This window comes from Moschus berezovskii, chromosome 19 (genome assembly GCF_049115385.1).
Source record: "Moschus berezovskii isolate FMDL1 chromosome 19, NW_MosBer_1.0, whole genome shotgun sequence".
Taxonomy (NCBI): Eukaryota; Metazoa; Chordata; class Mammalia; order Artiodactyla; family Moschidae; genus Moschus; species Moschus berezovskii.
In genome coordinates, this window is record NC_142478.1 from 67,186,941 (window position 1) to 67,213,503 (window position 26,563).

The following is a 26,563-nucleotide window of genomic DNA, read 5'->3' on the forward strand; positions in this document are numbered from 1 at the left end:
AATTTCTGGTGAAACTGGTGAAGACACCGGTTTATGGAACTTCATTACAGCAGCCATGGGAAACCAACACATGCTCTATTATGCCTTGTTTGTGCATGAGGTCCAAGCCTATGGGTTCTGTACCCAAAGCCCATAGGTTTCAAGGTCACGGGACTGCGAGGGGAGTCCCGGGAGCAAGCATGAGAAAATCCATTGCAGGGATGGCGCGTGGCAGAAATAAAACTCCCTTGAGCCCCCAGAGTGTTGCAGACATCCAAGAAATAGAGACCTTTACCTTGAGGATGTACTTGACGCCTCCATAAATTAATTCCACGTCCACGATGTTCAGCAGAGAGTCTGCAGGAAGGACCTGGCCCCTGGGAGAGAAGACAGACCTGCAGTGAGTCTGGGAGTGACCAAGAACTCTGCAGCCAACCATTCTCTGGATTTTAAAAGCCACCTGCTCTTTGCCTCTCCTAAGCGTCACCATAGCTGGTTGATAAAGTCAAGGGATGGACAGTCCCAAGGAACCTGATATCCCTTAGAACTGAAGGAAACTGGTCTTACTGCAGGATGTGAAATTTCAAAAGGGCTTCCCAAGAAGCAAACTCCACACTGCCTCTTCTTGGAAAAAGTCCTCACATGGGAATCCTGCCACCTGCTTGTGAAAGAAACCAGTGCATGGACAGGGCCTCTGCTGCTGCTGCTTAGATGCTTCAGTCGTGTCTGACTCTGTGCAATCCTATCGACTGTAGTTTGCCTGGCTCCTCTGTCCATGGGAGTTCCCAAGCAAGAATACTGGAGCGGGTTGCCATCTCCTCCAGCAGATCTTCCCATCCCAGAGATCGAACCCAGGTATCCTGCATTGCAGGAAGATTCTTTACTGCTGAGCCACCAGGGAAGCCCATATTGTGACTCTATTACCATTCAAAAGCATACTGTCTGGGACTTCCCTGGTGATCCAGTGGCTAAGACTTGGTGCTTGCAACACAGAGGGCCTGGGTTTGATTTCCGGTCAAGGAACTAGATCCCACAGGCTGCAACTAAGACCCAGTGCAGCCAAATAAATAAGAATATTTTTTAAAAAAGCATATGATCCAAGGACTAAAAACTTTCTTCCTTTGACTTCCCTTTTGGTAGTCTCCTCTGCCTATCACGGTGGTTTCCGATGGGGGCGGGGCAGGGGGGAGGGAGATTTACGCCTCTCCCCCGAGGACAGAGGGCAATATCTGGAGACACACTCGACTGTCCTGACTTCCGGAGGAGGAGGAGGGGACGCTTTGGAAGGGCTAACGTCCCATCCAGCACAGGTCAGCCCTCACCACAGAAGGTGACCCAGCCCCAAATGCCAGCAGCACAGAGGCTGGGAAACCCATCCACTCTAAGAGGGACCTCCTGGCCATCTTCATGGGGTCCATTGCACTGGTCACCTGACTCATTTATAGAGGTGACCTATAACCTGCTTTGCTTCTCAAGTTCACACCCTCCTCTCTGAACTCCTGCTGTTGCAACTTAACTCACACAGGTCAGCATGAGTGTGTACATAGCTATCTGTAGGATGATGGCTGCCTTGGCCTTGAGAATCCCTCTCGTCCCCCTACCCCAATCATCCAGCCTCTTCCAGGGCAGCCCAGGTTCATCTGAGGAATTCTACAGAGGCAAGCACGTTGGAAGGGCTGATGCTAAAGATGGAGCTCCAATACTTTGGCCACCTGATGCGAAGAGTAGACTCACTGGAAAAGACCCTGACACTGGGAAAGACTGAGGGCAGGAGGAGAAGGGGATGACAGGAGGGGTTCACTAACTGCGTGGTGACCGATTTGCACCCAAAGAACACATGTGTCTACCTTACTAGCCACCAACACGTATCCCAAGAGGAGAAAGGAAGTACCTCTACGCCCTACCTTTCCAGTGAGTGTAGGAAATCCGTCATGCATGTTCTAAACATGGAGTCGGCCACGTTCAAGGCTCCGCACACGACCCCGAGCATGATATCCGGCTTCTCAGCCTGGGAGAGACTCTGTGTGTCAGTATCCACAGGGACCGAGGCCACAGGGAGCCGGGGAGGGTGGTGGTCTCAGGACCCCCAGGGGAGATGCGTGCAGCCCTCTACCTGCACTTTCTCGGCAATGAGGTTATCCAACCAGCTGGTGTCAATGTCGTTGTTCTGAAAGTTCTCAGTCTCCAGAAGGTTGGTGAGATATTCCACGGTGGTCCTGAAGTCGCCCCGGATGGATAGTTCCTTCAAAGCCACCACCATGTTCCTTGAGGGGAAGGCACACAGATTGTTTTCCCAATTAACATATGTGTCATCAGCTCCAGCATGGTTCCCAATGAGCCAGAACCGCAGAGAAGAGAGTGTCCTGAATCAGACAGCCTCCAGCATGGACTGGTCCAGCAAATCTTGGGCCAGTGACTTAACTGCCCCGGCCTCAGTTTCCTCATCTGGAAAATGGGGGGATAACCCTGCCTTCTCACAGGTACCTGGAGATTCAATTGAGACGATCCATATAAAGCACATGGTCCCTGATCAGTAAATGTTAGCTGCTATAAAATGATTAATTAGTGATCATAATTGTTATCAACCTTGCCAGTCACTTTGAGTCTCTCTCCTGCTGGACCTGTCAAAATCCCTCAGTGTCCCAAAGAGGAGTCACTCTCTAGCTGTCCACCCAGCTGCCCAGTGTGCCTGGAGTACACGGACAGATGGCTGACACCAGTACCCAACTCTGCACAGGGCAGTCAACAGCCTGCATGTGCTTGGCTGTAACCACCTCCTGTTTCCCAGAGGGACCCACCCCATCAAACACAGTGTCCAGTCCAAAGGGCAGAAAACTCCACTCTCTATGAAATCAGGGAGAGTGTTATAGGGGAAACATACCAGATGATATCACCTATACGTGGAATCTAAAATACGATATCAATGAACGTATTCACGAATCTGGAACAGACTCACAGACACAGAGAATAGACTTGTGGTTGCCAAGAGGGAAGGGGGTGGGGGAAGGATGAGTGGGAGGTTGGGGTTAGCAGATGCAAACTATTATCTGTAGGATGGACAAATAGCAACGTGTTACTGTATAGCACAGAGAACTGTATTCAATAGCCTATGATAAACCATAACAGAAAAGGATATTTTAAAAAAAGAATGTACACATATATATGTTTAACCGAATCACTTTGCTGCTGCTACTGCTAAGTCGTTTCAGTTGTATCCGACTCTGTGCAACCCCATAGACGGCAGCCCACCAGGCTCCCCCGTCCCTGGGATTCTCCAGGCAAGAACACTGGAGTGGGTTGCCATTGCCTTCTCTGAATCACTTTGCTATACAGCAGTAATTAACACAACACTGTAAATCAACTATACTTCAATTTTTAAAAAGATGTAGGTGTTTTGGCATTTGAGGGCTTCTTTATCAATGTGGATTTCTCGGGGAACTACTTAAGAGATTTAAATTTAAAAGAGGGCCCCCCCCCGCACCTTTTTTTTTTTTTTTTAAATAAAAAGCTATAGCACTCAGCACCTTTTAAACTCCTGGAATCACCTTGAACATTCTTTGGATCACCTTCAAGTTCAACCTGTAACAAGCTCAAGATCAGTGACCTTGGTGAACTGATTCCATGTATGTCGTCACAGGTCTCAAACAAGGGAAGAGGACAGATTGTGTTCTTGGACTTTGGCATAAGGTGTTTAAGATACGGTCTGTTCTTCATCCCCTAAACTGCTCTGCATCTGAAGCCACAGGCTAATAATTTTTAGTTTCTCAAAGGAAGGGGTGGAAGGAAGGGAGGGAGGGAGATACTAACGAAATGGCCTCTTCCCGGTTCTCTCCCCAGGAGAAGCAGTGCCCAAACTGGGAATCTGCAAATTCGTGTAAGCCACCAGTCGCAGCCACGCTGAAATAACCCCATACATTCTTGCTGCTGCGGAAATTCAATTCTTGGACCGTTCCGGAGCTCGGCTTAAACCCCTGGAGCCCAGACAGAAAAAGCAAAACAGAAGAAATTATTACTCTAGATCTATTTTCATCAGAATTAAATCCTAGGAAAACCCAAGAGCCCCTCCCACACCCAAGAGCTTAGTGTGATCAATAAAACATTGATACTTGTCACGAGCAGTGCAGGTATATCCAGGTGAGCATGTCAAGGTGTGGAATTTTTATTCTTAAAAAAAGAAGTTGAAAGATAACAACCGAGTTGGGGACCGGTAATCACTTGATGGAGCTGAGTGACGATATCTACAATTTCTTATGCTTGCCATTGTCGATTAGAAAGTGTTTAAATGAAAGAGGAGAGGGATTTCCAATTCTAGACTATGAAAAGCCTGGCAGATACAAAAATCCAATGTTAGCCCTAGTTGATGCTAATATACACATAAATTCCCTTTGTGAGAATGATCCATCCCCTTCTGAGTATAATTCTGGTAAAAGGGGAGAGGTGGGTTTGATGCTCTGGCTGGGATTGCCTGTGATAAAGGCATTCATTTTGGCAGACACGCTCAGAGGTGAGAGATGCAAAGTTTCGGGTGCCTGGGTTTTTTCTATACACGGTCCTCCATCCTGTGAACAAGCCAGCACCCGCCTAAAAGGCTCCCATTCTGCCTGCCCACCACTGAAGTTGGCTGCTTGCTCTCAGCCAAAGATCCCAAACTACAGTTGCCACCGGCGAGCGGGGAGAAAACCTCTCTCCCCCCAGGTCTCGTGAACGTGGTCATCAGACAACTAAGTCACAGTCGATTATGGTGGCTATGTGACAGCTGTTAGGCCACGCGTAAACTGTGACAGACGCCAGCTGCTTGGTACTTTAAGGCACAAGTAAGAACAAGTCGCAGAGGGACTCAGACCAGAGGTCCCCAACCACTGGGATCTAATGCCTGACGGTCTGAGGTGGAGCTGATGTAATAATAATAGAAAGAAAACGCACAATAAATGCCATGTGAAACCAGTCTCTGGTACCAAAAAGGCTGGGGACTGCTGCCTTAGACTGTAAGTTGTAGTAAAAAGTTCATGGGGCCAGAAATCCAAGGATCTGCGCTCTAAACCCAGCTGCCTGCCCAAAGATGGACGTATGTGACCTTTGTAGTCCACCACTGGGACTCGGTCCTGGGCTCAGCAGGTCCTGGCACGAGGCGGGTCGCCCCAACCTCTGGAGCTGTGATATAGGGTGACAGTGCCCAGAGGCGTGGTTGTCATCTGACACACAAGGCATCTGCCTGGTACCTGGCATACAGCACCTGTGGATAAACACTTTGGTCCCTTCTCCTCCCGCATTTCAGTTTCCTCATCTGTAAACTGTGAGGCCTGGGCGTCTCCTCCAGGCTAAGGTTCGGGGTCTGCCCCAAGCTGGGAGGTTGGAGGTGGTGGAAACGCAGGCCCCCCACCAACACCCCCGACTTGCCTCATCTGGGTTTTCGCTGGTGATTCTGGCTGCAATGACATGGCCTCGGGCAATGGGAGGGTTGCTAGGGGTCTCAAAAGAAATGGGCGTCATACCCCATGGGGACTCTCCGTACAGAAGCCGGATATCCTTCAGCCGGTGCAGCGGCACACCCATGGCGATCTGAAATCAAGAAGTCCATCCCGTGAGAGGGTCAGTCCTCGAACACACAGCCCAGAGCTAGAGGTGATGGAGGAAGCGGTGCAGGCAATGATGCAGAATATACTGAGCCCCACCTGGGCCCACAAGATGGTGCAACATGGGAGACGCAAGGAAAGAAAAAGCAGCTTGCCTCTGCCCCCATGGAGCAGTGTCCTTGCACAAAGAAGCAACAGTCACAACATATAATGAGCATCAGATAAAAGTTACGGATTCTTAGTGGGGGGAGGGGAGGGGAAACAGCGTCCAGATCCAGAGCTAAAGAAAGTCGTGTGAGGACGCAGGGAAAGCTGACCAGGAGGAATGAGGGAGAAGCAGATGACGGAGGACACAGCTGAGCCAAAGGCGCACTGAGTCTACCAGGTCTTGGGGTGTGACCCACTCAAAGGGACCCGCCAGCACCTGTGTCATACCCCACCGAAGTGTGTGAGTGAGTCCCAGCAGGAAGAAATGACCAGGCCAGTCCAGATGGAGGGAGGTCTGACCTAAGCAGGACAGGAGACCCCCACCCCCAGCTCTGGGCAGAAGCCACCGCAGGGCTCAGAGCCCATCTCCTTGCCTGCAGCTGGGCAGCAGGCAGGTTGACATCCGCGATCATTTCTGTGCAGGGATGTTCCACCTGCAGGCGGGGATTCAGCTCCAAGAAGTGGAAGCTGCCGTCCTGGCTGTAGAGGTACTCGACAGTCCCTGCGCTCACGTAGCCTACCGTCTTGGCCAGGCGCACGGCACACTGCAGACAAGAAGGGGAAGGAGTGGGTACCGGTGGTTTTCTTGGGGGGAAAACATCCTGGTTCCCTGACCAAATGCAGGCTGAGGCCCTGCTGTGTGTAAATGACCTCAGGACCTCAGAGATCACAGCCCAATAAACCTGCGTGAGGCTGAATTCATCTACTCCCTCCACCCCCTGCCCCTTCATCTCTTCCTGGACACCCACCCCACTTTGGCAACTTGGGCATTGAGAGCTCTTGCTGGTGCTGAACTGAGATGCCTCCCCGACCCAAGCTCCCCAGAGCCCACCTGCTCCATGAACTCGAACACGGCTGGCGTCGCAATGGTGGCCGGCGCCTCCTCTATGATCTTCTGGTGCCTCCGCTGGATGGAACAGTCGCGCCCGAACAGGGACACTGCGTTCCCGTACTGGTCGGCAAGGATCTGGACCTCCAGGTGCCGGGCGTGCTGGGCCAGCTTCATGAGGAAGATTGGGGAGCCAGGGGTCTCCCTCTGCACCTGGGGGGACAGCAGGGTGGTGGGCTCTTCCCTCGGGAAGCAGGGCTGGAGCAGGAAGCTCTCCAAAGAGAGCGTGCAACAATGGCAGGGGTGTCCATGGTCTTGTTGATCTTTTAGTTTTACCTCTTCTCAAAGATATAACATTCTCAAAATCAAATATTATAAAAAATACATAATATAGAAGATGGAGTAAAAATAAGGACTCACATGGTGCTATTCGTAAGACAATTTAAAAAAAAGCAGATTGCAGTAACACATGGGAGGATCCCACTTCTGTGAAAAATAATAAAACAGAATTATGGAGACTCCCCTGGTTAAGGATCCGCCTGCCAATGCAGGGGACACAGGTTCGATCCCTGATCTGGGACGATCCCACATGCCTCGGGACAACTAAGCCCATGCACCACAACCACTGACCTGCATGTTCTAGAGCCTGTGCCCCGCGACAAGGAAAGCCACTGCGGTAAGAATGCTTGCCGCAATCAGAGAAAACCAGCATGCAACAATGAAGACTCAGCACCGTTAACAATAAATAAAGTAATGAAAAAGCAAACAAAAAATCTAGAACTATATGAAGGTCTACGTGAAAGTATATACTATAGCAAAAGTTCTGGAAAGAAACCCAGTGGCTAACATGAGTTATGTTGGTTTTTTTTCTTTTCCAGATTCTTTTCTCTTATAGGTTATTACATGATATTGAGTATAGTTCCCTGGGCTACACAGTAGGTGCTTGTTGGTTATCTATGTTAAATGTAGTAGTGTGCATATTTTAATCCCAGTCTCCTAATGTATTCCTTCCCCTACCCCCCAGGCAAAATGGTTTAAAAGTAGAAAACCAGCTACAAATAAGTAAATACATGATTTGTTCCAACGATAAAACTGATCGTCTACAAACATTAAAAATACTGAAACTGCTAAACTGTACAAAATACTCCATCTCTCGATAGACAAATAGTCACAGATAGATATTCTCACAAACAGGTATCTCTGAAGACAGTGTACAGACCAACCCAAACCTTGGACTTCTCCAAGTAAAGATGCATACATTCTCTTTGCGACACAGCACAGCGATATTTCAGCTCCCGCACGTGTCCTCTTGGTTGTGACACAATAACATTAGCGGAAAGGATCTGGCGGCCACCAACCGAAGAAGCACAGTTCCCAAAGACACATGGAAAAACACACAGCGCGAGCTCACTTGTCTGAACAGGATGGGGAAGTCCTCAGCAGTCTCTGCCTTCCGGATTCCTTTCCCTCCGCCGCCTTCAGAAGCTTTGATCATCAAGGGAAAACCAATTTTTTCTGCTGCCTGGGGGCAAAAGACAAACAAGCCTCTTTAGAGGTTTAGACAGTTTCTGCTGCTACCAGGCTTATGAGAAGGTTCTGGCTCCTGGCCCCCCACCCCCATCTCAAGGATCTGCGTTTACCTGCAAGCCTTCATCTACATCTTTCACGCAGCCATCGTTGTAGACGGACTCTGGGATGCTGATCCTTTGCCCCTCCTGTAGACTGTGTTCCGCCCACTCCACCGTCAGACCTGGAGGGTCACAGAGAAAACAGAATCCTCCCCAAAACAGCCTAGCCACGACACAGAAACACAGTGCATCTTCCCACCACAGTGGCTCTAGACGCGGCCTCTGGGCAAACAGAATTCAGACACAGTCCTTCAGTTTCCCACTGTGCATTTTCATTTCCTTAAGGACCAACTCAGCCCTGAATGGGAAACCAAGCTTAAGACAATTCAGATGAGTCAACCAAGAACAGCCATATTGATCTGAATTTTTTTAAAAAAATCCCAACTCTATCTTATGGAGTCATTTGTATGTCAATTACTACTTTCTAAAATCCTATGAAGATTTCAAAAACAAACAACAACAAACAAAACAAAAACAAACTTTTCACTTCAAATTTAAAATCCAATCTTTGCAGGAAAAAATCAAATTGTTGAGAAACTTTTGAAATGTTTTCCTGTTTTTTTAACTTATTTTAAAAATTCCACTTTTAGGAATTTACCCCAAAGAAACGATTTAAATGTACATAGAGAGTTAGCTACAGGATTATCAAGGCTTTAAATATTTTCATATTTAGAAAAAAATTATTGGAAAAAACCTAAAAGTATAACTACAGAGGACTGTTAGTAAATTAAGGTATATCTGTATAATATAATCCTATGCAGGCACCTGAAGTGTTGTGAAGTATATTTATTGACATAGAAAGACTAGTGAGGAAAAAAACACATCACAAACTATCAACTATAAGAGCTCTGGCTTTTAAATGGATGTGCCTAGAAAAAAGGCTGGAATAATAAAATACATGATCAAAACCAGGTCACTGGCTTATAAACAATTTCTTTTTTTTACACTTTTCCTATTTTTTAAGATGTCTACAACGATATCATACCACTTTCTTGATCATTAAAATTTTTAAATGAAAGAATTAAAGAAGCATACTCCTGTCACCCCTTCTGCTCTCAAGATTGGGCCCAGGCGTCCTCCCAAAGTGAAGTTCAAGGCCCCTTACCACTTCCGCTCCAGGGCAGCGTTGGGATCTGCAGGGTCTGGGCCACGATGGTGGAGGCGATCTTGTCTCCCAGTGCCCACATGGCCTCGCTGGGAGGGCCTGAGGGGTGGGGCAAGGGGGAGGGCAGACTCAGGCCTTGAAACTGGGGGCTGATCAGGTGCACAAAAGAAAAGTCCCCAGGTCCCAGCTTTCAAGAATTTAACATCAAGATGGGGAAGAAAAAGATCTATTAGTCTGCTACTTCACAGTCAACTTTCAATACATGTGGACTGTAAACATGATTTATAGCTTAAGCTAAGTGGCCTTTACAAAGTTCACCAGCAAAAAACTAGACCAAGGGGAGCAAGCCAGGACCTCAAAACACTAGACCATTTGGGCTTCCCTGGTGGCTCAGAGGTTAAAGCGTCTGCCTCCAATGAGGGAGACCTGGGTTCGATCCCTGGGTCAGGAAGATCCCCTGGAGAAGGAAACGGTAACCCACTCCAGTATTCTTGCCTGGAGAATCCCATGGATGGAGAAGCCTGGTAGGCTACAGTCCACGGGGTCGCATAGAGTCGGACACGACTGAGCGACGGAACGGAATGGATGGGTTAGCAAACTTTTTCTATAATGAGCCATAGGCAATACATAAATGAGCTATAGGCAATACATAAATGAATGGGCAGGGCCGCGTTTCAATAAAACTTTATTTACAAAACCTGGCAGCAGGCTGGATTTGGCCTGTAGGCTGTAGTTGCCTGGCATTAGGGCTGGACCATCAACTTCCAGAACTAAAAATTAGAGGTAAGGAGAGTCCCATGTGACAGCCAATGAGAGGCCATGGAAAAGAACACATCAGTGAGTACAGGTCACCAGGCAGACCCCCAGGTGAATATCAGGTACTGACTTAGCACCAAGCTGCTGTATACAGAAGTCTGTGTTGTGGGCCCAGAGGTTAAGGAGCAGCAACAGGAATTTACTGAGAATGGTAAATGATTCCAATTTACACACAAGGATGACAGACAACCTAACTGAGCAAAGTTTACAAATTATACATCTGAATTCTGAAACACAGATGTCATGAACAGTAAGTATCATTTTACCTAATAAGTAGCAGAGATGAGGGGTTCTGGTCCCAGGGTGTGAGGGCATTCCAAAGGCCTAAGAACAGCCCAAGCAAAGGTGTGGCCTAAAGATTTCCAACCTGAGTTAGAAATCTGAACATGGCTGGTATCTCAGTACCAACAGGAACACCAGCAGAGGGTTCTGCTTGCCCCAGCATCATTCTGCTGTGGTAACCATGGTAACAGCTATTTCCCTGGGCTGGCCAACCTCTCCATGTGACCTCCCACTGCTGGACTTGGTTGCTCCTGACCACAAACATGTGATGTGGGAACATCAAATAGGCCCCCTCCTTCCAGGGCTGTATTAGCGAGACTTCCATCAAGACCCCCACTCCCACGTATCTGATGGAGGCACACACTACCTAGGAAAGCAATCCCATGCTTGCGCAGGAGCTCCGGAAGTTTGGGGTTTTCAGAAGCATGGCCCCAACCAGCCCACACCGCCTGCAAACACACAGAGGCACGAATAGAGGTCTTTCTTCAAGAATCCGCCTCCCATCACACCCCCAAAACTCCTTGCTAGGTCCTACCAGCCCTGGATTTCAGAGTCTCCTAGGACCCAGCTCCTCCATCCCTTCCGAACTGTGGAATCGGGTTGCTCCAGAGCTCAGGGCATCATCCCCATCACAGGCAGACTGGGGCACCCCGTCTGACTTACCTGCACGGGGATCCTCTTGGCGATGTCCACAATCAGCTCCACGTTGGCGTAATTATTGTTGTTGGGCCCTCCTGGGACGGGGACATACTGATCTGCCATTTTTATATACTCTGGAATTAAACAAGAGAGAGGCGATCAGAAGGACTGACAGACCCAAGTCGAGGACAGGACACAACCATGCATGGCCACTGAAAGGATAACCATGATGATTCTAGATCACAATGGAGGGATGTATGTGATAGTTTGAAGAAAGAACTGAGTTTGACTTTAATTGTGCAAAAATATATGTGTGTCTGGTCATGGACTGGAAGGCAACAAAAAAGAAGGAAGCAAGCTAGCAATATAGTTGGATTAGAAGTGGGTTTTAAAAACATTATATATATTTTTAATTTTTGGCAGTGCCATGTGGCTTGTGGGATCTCAGTTCCCTGACCAGGGACTGAACCCATGCCATGGCAGTGAAAGCCTGGAATCCTAATCACTAGACCACCAGGGAACTCCCTAAAAATTCTTATGTAAGGTGTTATCTTAATACTGTTTTGCCACTAAACAATACAATGTTTGCTTTTAATCATGGTAAAAAAAAAGCCACATAACAAAATTTACCATCGTAATCACTTTTTAAGTATATAGCTTAGTAGTATCAAGTATATTCACACTGTTGTGAAACAAATCTCTGGAACTTTCTCATCTCATGCAACTCAAACTCTATACCCGTGAAGTGACACCTCCCCATCCCGCTGCCCAGCACCGCTGGCACCCACCCTTCTGCCTTCTGTCTCTATGAATCTGACTGCTCAGGACCGCATGTAAGTGGAAACATCCAGTATTTGTCTTTTTGGGACTGGCTTATTTCACTGAGCATAATGTCCTCAAGGTTCATCCGTGTTATGTGCTTAGTCACTCAGTTGTGTCCAACTCTTTGCAACCCAATGGCCATGGACTGCAGCTCACCAGGCTCCTCTGTCCATGGGATTCTCCAGGCAAGAATACTGGCAGGGGTTGCTGCACCCTCCTCCAGGGGATCATTCCTACCCAGGGATCGAACCCAGGTCTCCCTTGCAGACAGATTTTTTACCGTCTCAGTTACCAGGGAAGCCCCACCTGTGTTATAACATGATGATTTCCTTCCTTTTCATAGCTGAATACAATACAATGCTTTGATTTTAATATACTCATGCTCTTCAAACCCAGAAATCCTATTTCTAAGAACATGTTCTAAAAAACTATTCATCAATGAGGCAAAAGACATATAAAAAGGTGTTCACGGGGTAGTGCGTTTTTATTTTATTTTTTTGTTTTTATTTTTTGTATATGGAACTTCCCTGACCAGGGATTGAACCTAGGCCCCTGCAGTGGAAGCATAGTCTTAACCACTGGACCACTGGGGAAGTCCCTCCTGATAGGACAGTGTTTTGAACTGTGCAAAGATAGATTCAATCAAAAGTCAGGAGTCAGTATATCTGTACTATGACATTCCATAAGACCCTGAGAAAGAACTGTTGAATGCTATGTGCAGACTTGGAAAAAAAACTCGAGAGCAGTGCTTCCTTCTGGTCCGCTGGCCTCTGATGTTGACCCAACATGGTGTGTTGGTGATGGGAGAGGTTCCAGAGATTACAAATCAAGGCGTCAGGCCACGACCCGCTCCTTGTTGAATTTTATTTTTGTGTTGAACAAGATAAACAAGAAAACAAGCAGGGTAACCACAGGCTGCGGGCAGTGCCAGGGCTCTGACAGCGGTGGCCAGGAAAGCTATGACATTCAAATTGTGCATGGGGGAGTGGAGGCCTGTTGTGCAAACAGCTTCCAGAAAGCACTGTCAGCAAACGGTCCAGAACTTTCCAAACCTCTGCAACAGGAAAGAGTGAGGCCAACACTGATGAGGCCAGTGGGACTGGGACCCAGGGATGGAGGCTGAGAGGCAGAAGCTGGGGGTTTGGGAGGCCAGCAGGGGCAAAGTCATGTGAGGCCTTAACTGGCCTTGGTGAGGTTCTCAAATTGTAGCCTGAATGTGAGGAGTGACCCCACAGCATCAGGCTGTGGACTCAGCCCACGGTTTCAATCCCCAGGACCATGGGCAAGTGAGTCACACCTTTGTGCCTCAATTACCTCATCTGTAAAATGGGGCAAACGAGCAAACCTGTCCTCACTGTAGTGAATAAAATGGAGACTCCATCTGTACAGAGCAGAGCCCAGGACCTTCACTATGGGGAAGTTCGGGGGGTGAGGGAGCTGGTGCTGGACATGGGGTGGGGAGCAGGGCGTGCTGATGGAACCTGAGTTGTGTTTGGCTGCTGTGTGCAGAATCTATCAGTTCAGTTCAGTTCAGTCGCTCAGTCGTGTCCGACTCTTTGCGACCCCATGAATCACAGCACACCAGGCCTCCCTGTCCATCACCAACTCCCAGAGTTCACTCAAACTCATGTCCATCGAGTCAGTGATGCCATCCAGCCATCTCATTCTCTGTCGTCCCCTTCTCCTCCCGCCCCCAATCCTTCCCAGCATCAGAGTCTTTTCCAGTGAAACAACTCGTCACATGAGGTGGCCAAAGTATTGGAGTTTCAGCTTTAGCACCAGTCCTTCCAATGAACACTCAGGATTGATCTCCTTTAGAATGGACTGGTTGGATCTCCTTGCAGTCCAAGGGACTCTCAAGAGTCTTCTCCAGCACCACAGTTCAAAAGCATCAATTCTTCGGCGATCAGCTTTCTTCACAGTCCAACTCTCACATCCATACATGACCACTGGAAAAATCATAGCCTTGACTAGACAGACCTTGGTTGGCAAAGTAATGTCTCTGCTTTTTAATATACTATCTAGGTTGGTCATAACTTTCCTTCCAAGGAGGAAGTGTCTTTTAATTTCATGGCTGCAATCAGCATCCGCAGTGATTTTGGAGCCCAAAAAAATAAAGTCTGACACTGTTTCCACTGTTTCCCCATCTATTTCCCATGAAGTGATGGGACCAGATGTCATGATCTTTGTTTTCTGAATGTTAAGGGACACAATTGTTCAGGGGAAAAATCAAACTGCCCAACAGTTATTAACAGAATGATCTATGCTGATAGACATGGAGAGGTCAATAAGTAGAAAAATGAAGGAATGACTGAAAAAACAGCACATATCCATGCAAGAAAAAAGCACCTGGAGGAAAAGATGCAAGCTACTGCAACATGACGATCCTCAAAGGTGAGATTTCCACTTTGCTTGTTAACCATTTGCATGTTTATAAGGCATATGGGTCACTCTTGTTAGCAGCAGACATTTTAATTAAATAGAGAAGATTGGGAAATAAATATGGAATAGGAGAGGTACCCTGCAATGCTCTCTGGGGTGCAGGATGGACTTGGCCCAGGCTGAGGGGAGGAGGTAAGGATAGGGCGTGGCAGAGAGGGAGGGAGTCAGGGCCTGAGTACCTGCGTTGGCCTTGAGGTCCTCTGGTGTTACCATGACTACGAACCGTATGGCCCGCTCATTTCGGAACATCTCGTAGGCCCACCTGCGGACGGAGCGCATGCATTTCACGGCAGCGATGCCGTTGTTGGCGATCAGCACCTGGACAGAGGCAAAGGGCGGGGCGGGGGGGGGGGCTGTGCTGGAGGCTGCATGCTGCCCCAGGGTTCACCTCACTGTTGAGGGCCTCCGAGGGCACCTCCTGCTTCTTCAAGTGCTCACCAACGGGCGGGCCTTTCTCTGCAGCCTGAGGCAGGTCGGCCCACTCCACCCCACCCCAAGGGCCGGGACCCCGCCTGTACCTTCTCGATGACCAGATGCCCCCCAGAGCGCGTGACGAACTCGGCAGGGGATGCCACGGTGAAGTCTCTGTGCAGGTCCCCCTTCTTCTGTTCTCGGCCCCTTCTTGCCAGGTGGAGCCCCGACATGCTGGGCCTGCGAGGGAACAGGACAGACCCGTGAGAAAGAGGGTTGGGGACGCGCAGGCCCCTAGGAAATTCACTTCCACAGAGGAGCCAAACTCCATTAGACTCCTGCAGCTTTGCAGTCCCTCTCTGGGGACCTTGAAACACTTGACGAGGAGACTTCAAGAGGTTAGATCACAAAAGCAGCAGAAGAGACCTCCTGACCTGTCCTAAGCTGTATGTTCAGGTTTTTCATCTTCAATTCACTCTTAATATAAATTCTCACAATTTAGGAACTCTAATAATACCAAAAAAAAAAGCTTACAACAGGGTACAAGTTTAAGATCAAAGAAGTACACAGTCTAATACTTTACACTTGTGAAGCAGTTTGCACCTTTCATGTGCTTTTCTATACCTATATTATCAAGCTTAGAGAAAAACCTGAAAACAATAAAGAAATGTATAACAGAATAGAAGGTCTTTGTCCCATCGCCCCTCTAGAACCCCACCCCAGAGGAAATCACGTTTGACTCTGGCACTTACACATTTCCATGGTTCTGAATGATGTGTGTACGTTACCTTGTGAGTCATCCATTAAGACACCATCTATCTATGAGCTTCTTATCTTGGCAGACGTGGAATTACTACTCTTAAGCGGCCACCCCATCCCCTTTCCCCAACCTTATAATACAGGTATCCTGCTATTTGGTAAATTTATGGTGTTTTATGAGTCTGGGATCATTATTCATAGGGGAGGGTTTGTGGCCTACCAGATGTCCCTTTCTTTTTGCTTTTTCTTCCCCCTGGGGTTAATGACTTTTTTAACTTAGTTTTCTTTGCATCTTCATCTCACTCCTCAGCCTCCTAGGACACGTAAGACAATCAGTTCCACTACTTTTTCATTGGCCACGTCCCTCCTGAAGGCCCTGACACTCCTTTCATCTGGACACAGTCCACCAAACCCCTGTACAACCATCAACTGGGACTTCCCTTTACTGACATCCTTAGGATTCCCTGTGCCTTTCCTGGGGGTTTCATCCCCTGAATTCGGGGTACCACATGGCTCCCTAATTTTTGATAGACCCCTCTGTCTTGCTAGGGCATATCCTACAGTAGCTTCATCCAGTTAGAAAGATGGCAAATGGCAGACACATGACAGCGATGCCCCAACATGCCTGTTTTGGTCCCGGCTGTACAGGCTTCTTTCGTCACTGTCCCCCCAGAGGCCGTCTGTGCTTTTCTTCAATCCCTTTGCTTTTCTGTCCTCCATGTCCTGCTCTTCTGTGATCTACTCTCTTGTTTCAGTGGAAGACATCCTTCAATAGCTTTCTAAGAAAATGTGTTCAGGGGAGCAAATGTTTTGTGGCCTTGCATGTTCTAAAACTGTCTTCCTTCTGCCCTCACATTGGACCCAATCATTTGGCTGTGCATGGAATCCTAGGAGGGAAAGCCTTCTCCTTAAGAATTTTGGAAGCCTCAAGCCATTGTTGTTGTGGTTTTCAAGAATGCTAGAACCAGAGCTATGCTGATCCTTGGTCCTTTTGTAGGTGACCTGCTTTTTTCTATCCAGAAGCTTGTAGGTTCTTCTCTTTGTGCCAGTATTCTATAACTTTAGGGAACAATTTTAGGGATGTGCTGAGGTATGTGTCTACTTCCATCAGTAACACTGGGAAGCTATCAGGTTCCTTCAATCTGGAAACTGAAGTCTGGAGGTATATCTGCAAATTTTCCATCACTTTCCCAACAAAGGTTCGGGTAGTCAAAGCTATGGTTTTTCCAGTAGTCATGTACAGATGTGTGAGTTGGACTATAAAGAATGCTGAGCACTGGAGAATTGATGCTTTCGAACTATGGTGCTGGAGAAGACTCTCGAGAGTGAGTCCCTTGGACAGCAAGGAGATCAAACCAATCAATCCTAAAGGATATCAACCCTGAATATTCATTGGAAGGGTTGATGATGAAGCTGAAGCTCCAATACTTTGGCCACTTGATGTGAAAAGCCAACTCACTGGAGAAGACCCTGAACCTGGGAAAGATTTGAGGACAGGAAGAGAAGGGGATGACAGAAGATGAGATGGTTGGATGGCATCACCGACTCAATGGACATGAGTTTGAACAAACTCTGGGAGATAATGAAGGACAGGGAGGCCTGGCATGCTGCAGTCCATGGGGTTGAAAAGAGTGGCATATAACTCAGTGACTGAACAACAACAAAATTTCCTTAGTGACTTAACTGCCTCTTTTTTCTTCACTTTCTCCTATTATCTGGATGTTGAAATTCCTGAATTAGCCCATGAGTTTATATATTTTTCCCTCTCTTATTATCTTCTCTTATTCCTTCTGGGCTATTCCCTCAGCCTTATCTCCTAACTGTTCTAATAACATGCTTTTAATGTCCAAGAGCTCGGCTTGGGGCTGTAAATGTCCCCTTTCCTATGCACCCTGTTCCTATGTGTGCGGCACCCTCCCTACCCACAATGAGGGTATTTACGATAGATTTTTCCAAGTTCTCGTCTCCTGATGTGGTTTCTGTGTCTCCCATGTTTCCTGTGTCCCTTTTGGTTGGGTGTTCGGGGTTTGCCTTCCATCTTAGAAACTGCACTTGAATGTATGATAAGCCTTGGCTGCTTTCTCAGGACCAAGAGTGGGAACCAGAGAGCTGATGAAAAGTACTGGGCATGTGGTGAAGTCACTGAACCCTGAGCTCAATGCAGGGTGATTTGGGAGGGCTGTGTGTTGTGGAATTCCAAGTATTTTTCGAGTCATCTTCACTGGTTGGTCCAGTTACCCCAGCAAGGACAAGTCTGTGGGGCTTCTGTTGTTCAGTCGCTAAGTTGTGTCCTACTCTTTGCGACCCCGTGAACTGCAGCAAAGCAGGCTTCCTTGTCTTTCACTATCTCCCAGAGCTTGCTCCAACTCATGTCCATTGAGTCAGAGATGCCATACAACCATCTCATCCTCTGTCATCCCCTTCTCCTCTTGCCCTCAATCTTTCCCAGCATCAGGGTCTTTTCTAATGAGTCAGCTGTTTGCATCAGGTGGCCAAAGTATCGGAGCTTCAGCATCAGTCCTTGCAATGAATATTGAGGGTTGATTTCCTTTAGGATTGACTGGTTTGATCTCCTTGCAGTCCAAGGGACTCTCAACAGTCTTCTCCAGCACCACAGTTTGAAAGCATCAATTCTTCAGTGCTCAGCCTTCTGCCTGGAAGTTAAAGGTTGGCCAGCCACTGGGACAGGACTGGAGGACAGGACAGCTTTCAGGATTCAGCAGCAACACAGCACCCATCCTCCAGTTTGGGAAGTAGGCCTCACACGCTGCACCATGCTCATCAGTGTCCAGTCCAAAGATCCTCGACTTCCCACCCTCCAGAGGTCAAACCGCCTGCCTGCAACTGGGGTGGAAGTGGGCGCCCCCCGGGCAGCTGGGCAGCTGAGGGGACCCAGGGTTCTTTCACCCTGTCCTCCTCAAGTCGGGGCCCCAGACGCAAACGCACACAATGCTGCTGATCCCAGCGCCTTCGGGATACAAGCTCTCAGCTTCTCTCTCTGTTCCTTATGGCTCAGACCTCTTGGTTCCGTTAACCAGTGACTGCTTGTTCATCTGCTTTCCAGTTTCCAAGATGTCACTGCTAACTCCTGCTTCCATTCTGCCAGGGTCTGATGGGTTTCCAGCTCTTTAGGAAAAATCTTGGAATTCCTTGGTGGTCCAGTGGTGAAGAACCCACCTGCTAACGGCTGAGACACAGGGTTGATCCCTGGTCCAGAAGGATCCCACATGCCGCGGAGCAACTAAGCTTGTGACACAACTATTAAGCCTGTGCTCTAGAGCCCACGAGTCAAAACTACTGAACCCACATCCTGCAACTACTGAAGCCCTAGCACCCTAGAGCCCATGCTCCCCAACAAGAGAAGCCACCGCAACGAGAAGCTTGCTCACCACAACTAGAGAGTAGCCTCCACTGACCATAACTAAGAAAGCATGCATACAGCAATGAAGGCACAGTGCAGCCAAAACTAAACAAATAAAATTTAAAAGAAAAAGCTCTTTACTGTCATTTGGTGAGGTTTAAACAGGTGTGGAATCAGGCATTTTGTCCACTCTCTCTCATCCCACCAACGGGATATTCAAGCAGGGAGACAGCCGCCTGCCAGGCATTAAGTTAGAGGTTTGCCACCGAGGGACATGTCCAATAACTGTGTCACCAGGCATCTTGGGAGGGCGGGCCTGAGTGGGTCTGAGAGGCCAAAAAGTTTTGGTGAAGAACTGACAGGTCCTAAGGAACACTGCCAGCAGGCCACTGGGAACAGCAAAGTTGTAGGCCAATAAGCCGCTGGGGGGAAGAGATCCCATTTTACAGATAGGCAAACTGAGATCCAGCCAGGCAATCACCCAGCAAGTAAACAGGACTGGGGCTCTTGCCATCACACCAGGAAATGTTGGGTGTGGGCATTTCCTGCTACATAAAATCTTTGCATCCAGGATAGTTCCCCGTGAGAAAGCCTTCTAGAAACCTGCAGTCTGTCCCCCTCAGCCCCTCCAGGCTCTGCCTATCAGAAATGTAAAAACGGACTTCCAGGCCAGGGAACAAAACCAGAAATGAATGACAGAAACCCATCGTGAGGGTGTGAGGCTACACCATAAGAGGACTTCTATTTTTCAATGAAGACTTTCTTAGTTCAACTGGGCTTTTGCACGCTGCCTGAAAGAACAAACAAATGGACAAGTGGTTTCCAGCCCTTGAGCTGGCCTTCCTGCCTCCTATAAATTGCAACCAGCTTCTCTTCTAAAACCTCCTAGGACTGAAGTGCTCAAATTAAACGGGACTTGGAAAAGGACTCTGGAGGTCAATATCATCTTGCAAACGTGGACAGGGCTTTCATCAGAATTACATTCCGTGAACCAGCAAGCAGTTCAGTGTGTCTTTTTCACTGAACAACAGTCTGTTTCTATTTCTTTAAAATAGTGGTTCCCAACCTTTTGGCACCAGGGACCAGTTTTGTGGAAGATAATTTTTCCACAGACAGGGCGGGGGGGAGGGATGGTTTCAGGATGACTCAAGCACATGACATTTATTGTGCATCTTATTTCTATTATGATTACCTCAGCTCCACCTCAGATCATTGGGCATTAGATCCCAGGGGTTGGGGACCCCTGCTTGAGAAAACAGGCAGATTTGGCCTCAGTGCCATCATTTGCAGACCCCTCATGCAGGGAAACAGACACCAAAATGGGCAGTTTTCTCACAGTGGCTGAACAACGGGTCGTTCCTGTTTTCTTCTCTTTGCCTACATTCGTTAGATTTTCCATCATGCTATTATTATTTTCAATAAGAAGAGAAAGCTATTAACTTTGTAACAGGGATGCTGAAAGCCATGGTCATTTTGGTTTCCATCAGGTAAGGCACTCAGTAGCCTCCACTGTAAAGTAAGGTAATAACACATACCTCACTGGATTGTGAGGATTAAACAAGCTAGTACATTTTCCAGTAGTCATGTGTGGATGTGAGAGTTGGACCAAAAAGAAAGCTGAGTGCTGAAGAATTGATGCTTTTGAACTGTGGTGTTGGAGAAGACTCTTGAGAGTTCCTTGGACTGCAAGAAGATCACACCAGTCAATCCTGAAAGAAATCAGTCCTGAATATTCACTGGAAGGACGGATGCTGAAGCTGAAGCTCCAACACTTTGGCCACCTGATGCGAAGAACTGACTCATTGGGAAAGACTGTGATGGAGGGAAAGCTGAAGGCAGGAGGAGAAGGGGGCGACAGAGGATGAGATGGTCGGATGGCATCACCAACTCAACGGACATGGGTTTGAGCAAGCTCTGGGTGTTGGCGATGGACAGGGAAGCCTGGCATGCTGCAGTCCATGGGGTCGCAAAGACTCGGACATGACTGAGCGACTAAACTGATCTGAACTGATAGAAAGTAAAAGCCAGCACTTGGTGCACAGAAAACTCTATTATTTCAGTGCAATGATGCCAAGAGAATCAGGGGCGACTGATCTCCCCATCTAACCAAGAAGGGCATCAGGCTGCTCCTCTGCCCAGGGCCTCCTCCCCAACCACCCACTCTCCCACTCTGTCCATGGTCTTCCCCAACTGGCTAGCTTGATCCTCTGGCTTCAGAAAATCTGAGACATCCCATTTTTATACACACAACCTTAAAACTCAGCAATCTGACCCAAAGTGCAACAAAGAAAAACTCAACCGCTAGACAAACACCTTTCTGTGGCCTGGGGAAAACCATTCATGGCCGCCATTTTTATTTCAAAACCGGTGACACAGCCCCTCCATCAGGTGGGCCCCAAATCCATCACAGCAAAGTAGGTGGGTGAACACACAGTGCTGCTGCTGTGGCTTTGCTTCGGGGCCAGCCTCAGAGCTGGTGGCTATTTTTAATCCGTTTCTGATGAAGTTAGACGCCAATCAACATTAGCTCTGGGGGGCTGACCTTTGGCTGGCATTCGTTCCAAGACAAGTGTGGAGGCTGAAATACTCCACGGTGACTTTGGAAATGGCTTCAGGTGCAGCAAGCTATGCAAGAGAGCTGTCAGCGAAACACCAAACACTGTCAGCTGCCCAGGCTGAGAACAGGCAGGACTGCATGGGGAAGGACGAAATAAACATCCTCAAGTGTCGCCATAGATTGGGCCCAGAGGGTGCCTCCCTGAATCCCCACAGCCTTACACAGGGGAGGCCATCATCTCCTGCGCACAATGAAGAAACCGGGAGGCCCACGGACCTCAAGTCACACAGCTGGCAGGTGGAAGAGCTGGGCTTCCAGTCCGACTCTACCTGACCCCCGGAAGCTAATTTCAAGGCAGAAAGCCATCTGAGATCAATGGAAGTAACTCTACGTTCTGGACTTTGAAAAATAAGCACTTACATCTGAGACACAATTTTGTAGGCCAGGGTTCTCAACTGGGTGCAACCTTGCTCCCTTGGGGACACACAGCAATGTCTGCAGACATTTTTGGGTGTCACAATGTGGAATGTGCTCCTGGCATCTAGTGGATAAAAGCCAAGGATGCTTCTCAACATCCTGCAAAGCGCCCCACGAAGACTGTTGTTCGGTCACTTAAGTTGTGTCCGACCCTTTGTGGTCCCATGAACTGCAGCACGCCAGGCTTCCCTGTCCTTCACCATCTCCCAGAGTTCACTCAAACTCATGTCCATTGAGTCAGCAATGCCATCCAACCATCTCATCCTCTACCGTCCCCTTCTCCTCTTCCCCTCAGTCTTTCCCAGCATCAGGGTCTTTTCCAGTGAGTCAGCTCTCTGCATCAGGTGGCCAAAGGATTGGAGCTTCAGCTTCGGCATCAGTTCTTCCAATGAATATTCAGGGTTGACTTCCTTTAGGATTGACTGGTTTGATCTCCTTGCTTTCCAAGGGATTCTCAAGAGGCTTCTCCAGCACCACAGCTTGAAAGCATCAATTCTTTGGGGTTCAGCCTTCTATATGGTCCAACTCACATCTGTAAGTGACTACTGGAAAAACCATAGCTTTGACTAGATGGACTGTTGTCGGCAAAGTGATGGCTCTGCTTTTTAATATGCTGTCTAGGTTTGTCTCAGCTTTCCTTCCAAGGAGCAGATGTCTTTTAATTTCGTGACCGCAGTCACCATCTGCAGGGCCCCAAATGCCAACAGTGCCACCACTGAGAGATCCCAGCAGACTAGAGCCATCCTTCCAGGCTTTGAATCAGAATCTACTACTTACGACCTGGGGAGTCATGGGAAAGTTGTTTCCACTTTATGCTTTGGCTCCTGATAAGACGCAAACATTCAAAATCCTGATGGGGGACTTCCCTGGTGGTCCAGAGGTTAAGAATTTGCCTTCCGATGCAGGGGATGGTGTGATCCCTGGCTGAAGAATTAACACCCCATACGTCATGGGGCAACCAGAGGTCCCACTCACTCTAGAGCCCATGTGCCACAACTAGAGAACCTGGTCCTCTACAATAAGAAGCCTGAGCTCTGCAAAAAGAGAAGCTCATGTGTTGAAACTAAAGCAAAGCCTGTGCACGTGCCACAACAAAGACCCAGCACAGCCTCGTCCCCCAAAAACTGATGCCCGGACTACTAGTCAATCAGTAGCCCTAGGGGCTGAGGGATTGAGGAGGGCTCAGGCATCTACATGTTTCAAAAGCCCCCCAGGAAATTCTAATGTGCACGACGCAGGAGTGAGACCCACCCGCAGATCAACAATCAACAGGTCAACATGGGCAGCTGGCCGTGGTGCTGAGCTGGTTTCCCTTGGCAGTGGGGTGGGCTCACTGAAGACCAGATTCTTCTGCCTCATGGCCCTCAATTTCATTTCATTCTATTCCACTCAAGACTCCTCTTGAGAAGCTCTTCTCCAGCCACTCTGACCCACATTCGTTCATCTGTTCTCTGAACTCTAGTCCTGTTTGCACACCAAAGGACACTGGCTGGCACTTGGGACCTTGCCTTCCTGCTAGTTCTGGCTCCTCAGTAGATCACCTAGGCCTTCAGGACAGGATCCCAAACACCTTATGACTCCCCAGGCGATCCCAAACACCTTACGACTCCCCAGGCCTCTTTTGCAACCGAATCCTGTCATCACTGTTATCGGCTGTGCAAATGTCTGTGCTGACTCAAGACAGCACTCAAGACCCCAAGTTCTGTGCATAAGAAGCCTAGAAAGTCCAGTTAGGATCAGCCTCAAGGACAGATGAGGAAACCAAAGTTCAGAGGGTGGATGACACTTACTAAATGTTACACAGCTCAATGGCAGAGTGGGGCTGTCTATCTCCATCATTTTAGCGACTCTAAGCTAAGAGAGGAACCATGCAGTGACCCAAGAAAGCACCTTCATAGTGGTTCAGATGGTAAAGTGTCTGCCTGCAATGCAGGAGACCCAGGTTCAATTTCTGGGTTGGGAAGATCCCCTGGAGAAGGAAATGGCAACCCACTCTAGTATCCTTGCCTGGAAAATCCCATGGACAAAGAAGCCTGGTAAGCTACACTCCATGGGGTCGCAAAGAGTTGGACACAACTGAGTGACTTGACTTTCACTTTTCACTTTCATTATTATATACACTGTGATCGCATGCCTTCTGAACTTGCCAGGACAATTCCAATTTCTTGGAAATTCATTCCTTTGTATTAAAGTATCTGTGAAAGTTATTCTTTTGGATTAAGGTGTGGTTGGATGGCATCACCGACTCAATGGACATGAGTCTGAGAAAAGTCCAGGAGATAGTGAAGGACAGGGAAGCCTGGCACACTGCAATCCATGGGGTTGCCAGGAGTCAGATATGACTTAGCAATTGAACAACAATAAACAACAAAAGTTATAGGTTAGGGACTTCCCTGGTGGTACAGAGTTTAAGACCCCACCCTCCCAATGCAGGGGGCCAGATTCCTTTAGTCTTCTGACTAGTCCAACATGAGGAAGGGCTGACATTTAGAGTCTGTTCAAGCACATCAAGCATTAGAACATGGCTGCCATGGAGAGCCCTTTGTGCAACAGCCTGAGTGTGAATCCTGGTTATCCTCTCACCAGCCCCGACAGCCTCAGTTTCATCTGTAAAGTGGGGGTGACAGCACCCACTGAGTGTCCCATAGTGGTGATGCAGATCTGGCATGAGCTCACACATACAGAGTGTTCAGTCTGGCATCCTGAAGGCACCTCATAAAGGGAGCACTTAATTACTGTTGCCCCAGGGGGCCTTGATTTTGAATTACTAAGAAAATACCTGCTTCTCTCACTAGATCAAGAGTTCCCAGAAGGCAGAGCTCAGGTTTCCCAAACATTTCTGGGTCCTTTCCTGTTTCTAGATGCAGACCTTACACGCAGGAGATATTCAAGGAATGTTTATGGGCCAGATGGATATACCCTGGGAAAAGAACAAGAGATAGAGACTTAGCTATGAAGCTGTTTTTTGCTGTGTTGGTTATAATATGAAAAAGGGAGAAGGAGCCCAAATATCCATTCTTTGTAGGAGATTATTTATACACTTTAAAGTGTATCCATTTAAAGGAACACAATGGACCCCTTCTGCATGTTGCAGAACAAGGGTCGGCAAATGTTTCCTGTCCAGGGCTGGATAGTAAATACTTTAGGTTTTAGAGTCTAGACAGTCTTCTATTCCACTACTAAACTCTGCCCTTGAAGCACAAAAACAGCTATATATGTTCCAATAAAACCTTATTTGTAGACACTGAAATCTGAACTTCATGTAATTTTCACAACTCATCAAATAGTATTCTTCTTTTGTTTCAGCCATTCAAAAGTTATAAACTATTCTTGGGACTTCCCTGGTGGTCCAATGGCTAAGACTCCATGCTCCCAGTGCAGGGGCCCAGGTTCGATCTCTGGTCGAGGAACTAGATCCTACATGCTACAGCTAAAACATCTCGTGTGCTTCAGCTAAGACCCAGTGTAGATAGATAGTTAGATAAAGAAGGAAAGAAAGGTAAAAACTAATCTCTGCTCACAGGGTACACAAAAAGAAACTGTGGGCCACAGTCTGCTGAGCCTGGTGGTAGAATACTTATAAAAGAATGAGGTATAAAATGAAAATGTGAGTTATAATATAGTATGTTCAGTATGATTCGAGTTTATAAACTAAAATACATCTGCACACACACAAAAAGGCTGCAAGACTATATAGCAACTGTAAGATCAAATGTAGAGCCGAAGTATGGTTGAGTTTGTTCTTTTTCACTAATCTATAATTTTCTGAATTTTGAACAACGAACATAATTAGCATCACTTTGGTAATTTAAAAAATGCAATTAAAATGAGACAAAAAAAGAAATGAGATAAAACAAGTTGGCAGCAAGAAGGACTCAGGCACAGAAATGGCAGCGCTCATCTGCTTAGCAAACAACCTTAGATGGGATGCATGCCCAGAGGCACGTGAGTTCCCCCCTGGGCTTCGCGATCACGAGGCTTCAAAACCACCTGCAGTGTGCAACCATCATCTTCATCAAAGCTAAGGGGAGGACGAGGCGGAAAGATCGGCCTCCGCCAACCTGTCAACTAGAGGCACCTGTGCGCTCCTGCGCTGCCTCTTCCAATCAACATCACTGCCAAAACCGCCTCCACTTCAAATGCCTAGCCGAGCTAGCATCTTCGAGGAGGGCTCTATCTCCCCAGCTGCCAAACTGAAGCCGGCGTTTCTTTGGGTGGGGGTGGGGAAGACAGGGTGATGCAGCTGGTCTTTACTCAGGGCGGGGAGTTAGGGGTGGGGTGGGAGGGACTCGGCACAAGCTTATGAAAGATAACGGTCATTATATTTGAAGACTTACTTACATTACTTTGCGGTCAGGGGAACAGACCTTGCACTTGGCAGGGCTCATGTTGACCGTCCTGCCGCTCACCAGGCTGCTCTTGGGACGCAGAGCATGCACCCCCGAACCCCGTGAAGCAGAACCCGGTCCTGGGGCCCGGCCAGGTCGCGATAGGGAGGCGGAGGCGCTCTCCTAGAGAGCCCCGGGCCGAGTGGCGCACCAGCCTGCATGAGCTCAACTCTGCGCCTGGCTTCCTCCATCCCGAAAAGCGTCCGGCACGCGAGTGTCTGGGGGCAGACAGGCCCGCCAGGCCCCGCCCCCACCAGGCGGGCCCCGCCTTCCGGGCAGGCCCCGCCC

The 26,563-nt window shown here is 48.2% G+C and overlaps 1 protein-coding gene across 6 annotated transcripts in view; it reads right to left on the reverse strand.

Annotated features, from left to right (window-relative positions):
• ACACB (acetyl-CoA carboxylase beta) overlaps positions 1-26,563 on the reverse strand; it is a 123,883-nt gene that overhangs the window by 59,342 nt on the left and 37,978 nt on the right. For 5 of the 6 annotated variants that reach the window (XM_055405357.2, XM_055405358.2, XM_055405356.2 and 2 more), the window contains 14 exons: positions 14,841-14,973; positions 14,502-14,640; positions 11,083-11,192; positions 10,787-10,868; positions 9,322-9,420; positions 8,229-8,338; positions 8,000-8,110; positions 6,592-6,801; positions 6,134-6,304; positions 5,377-5,538; positions 3,787-3,950; positions 2,093-2,243; positions 1,884-1,987; positions 275-356 (listed from right to left, as the gene is read on the reverse strand). In XM_055405357.2, the coding sequence (XP_055261332.2) occupies positions 275-356; positions 1,884-1,987; positions 2,093-2,243; positions 3,787-3,950; positions 5,377-5,538; positions 6,134-6,304; positions 6,592-6,801; positions 8,000-8,110; positions 8,229-8,338; positions 9,322-9,420; positions 10,787-10,868; positions 11,083-11,192; positions 14,502-14,640; positions 14,841-14,973 (1,828 nt within the window). Of the gene's footprint in view, positions 1-274; positions 357-1,883; positions 1,988-2,092; positions 2,244-3,786; positions 3,951-5,376; positions 5,539-6,133; positions 6,305-6,591; positions 6,802-7,999; positions 8,111-8,228; positions 8,339-9,321; positions 9,421-10,786; positions 10,869-11,082; positions 11,193-14,501; positions 14,641-14,840; positions 14,974-26,228; positions 26,429-26,563 lie in introns of those variants that run through there. The other variant, XM_088828269.1, reaches the window with a different exon arrangement.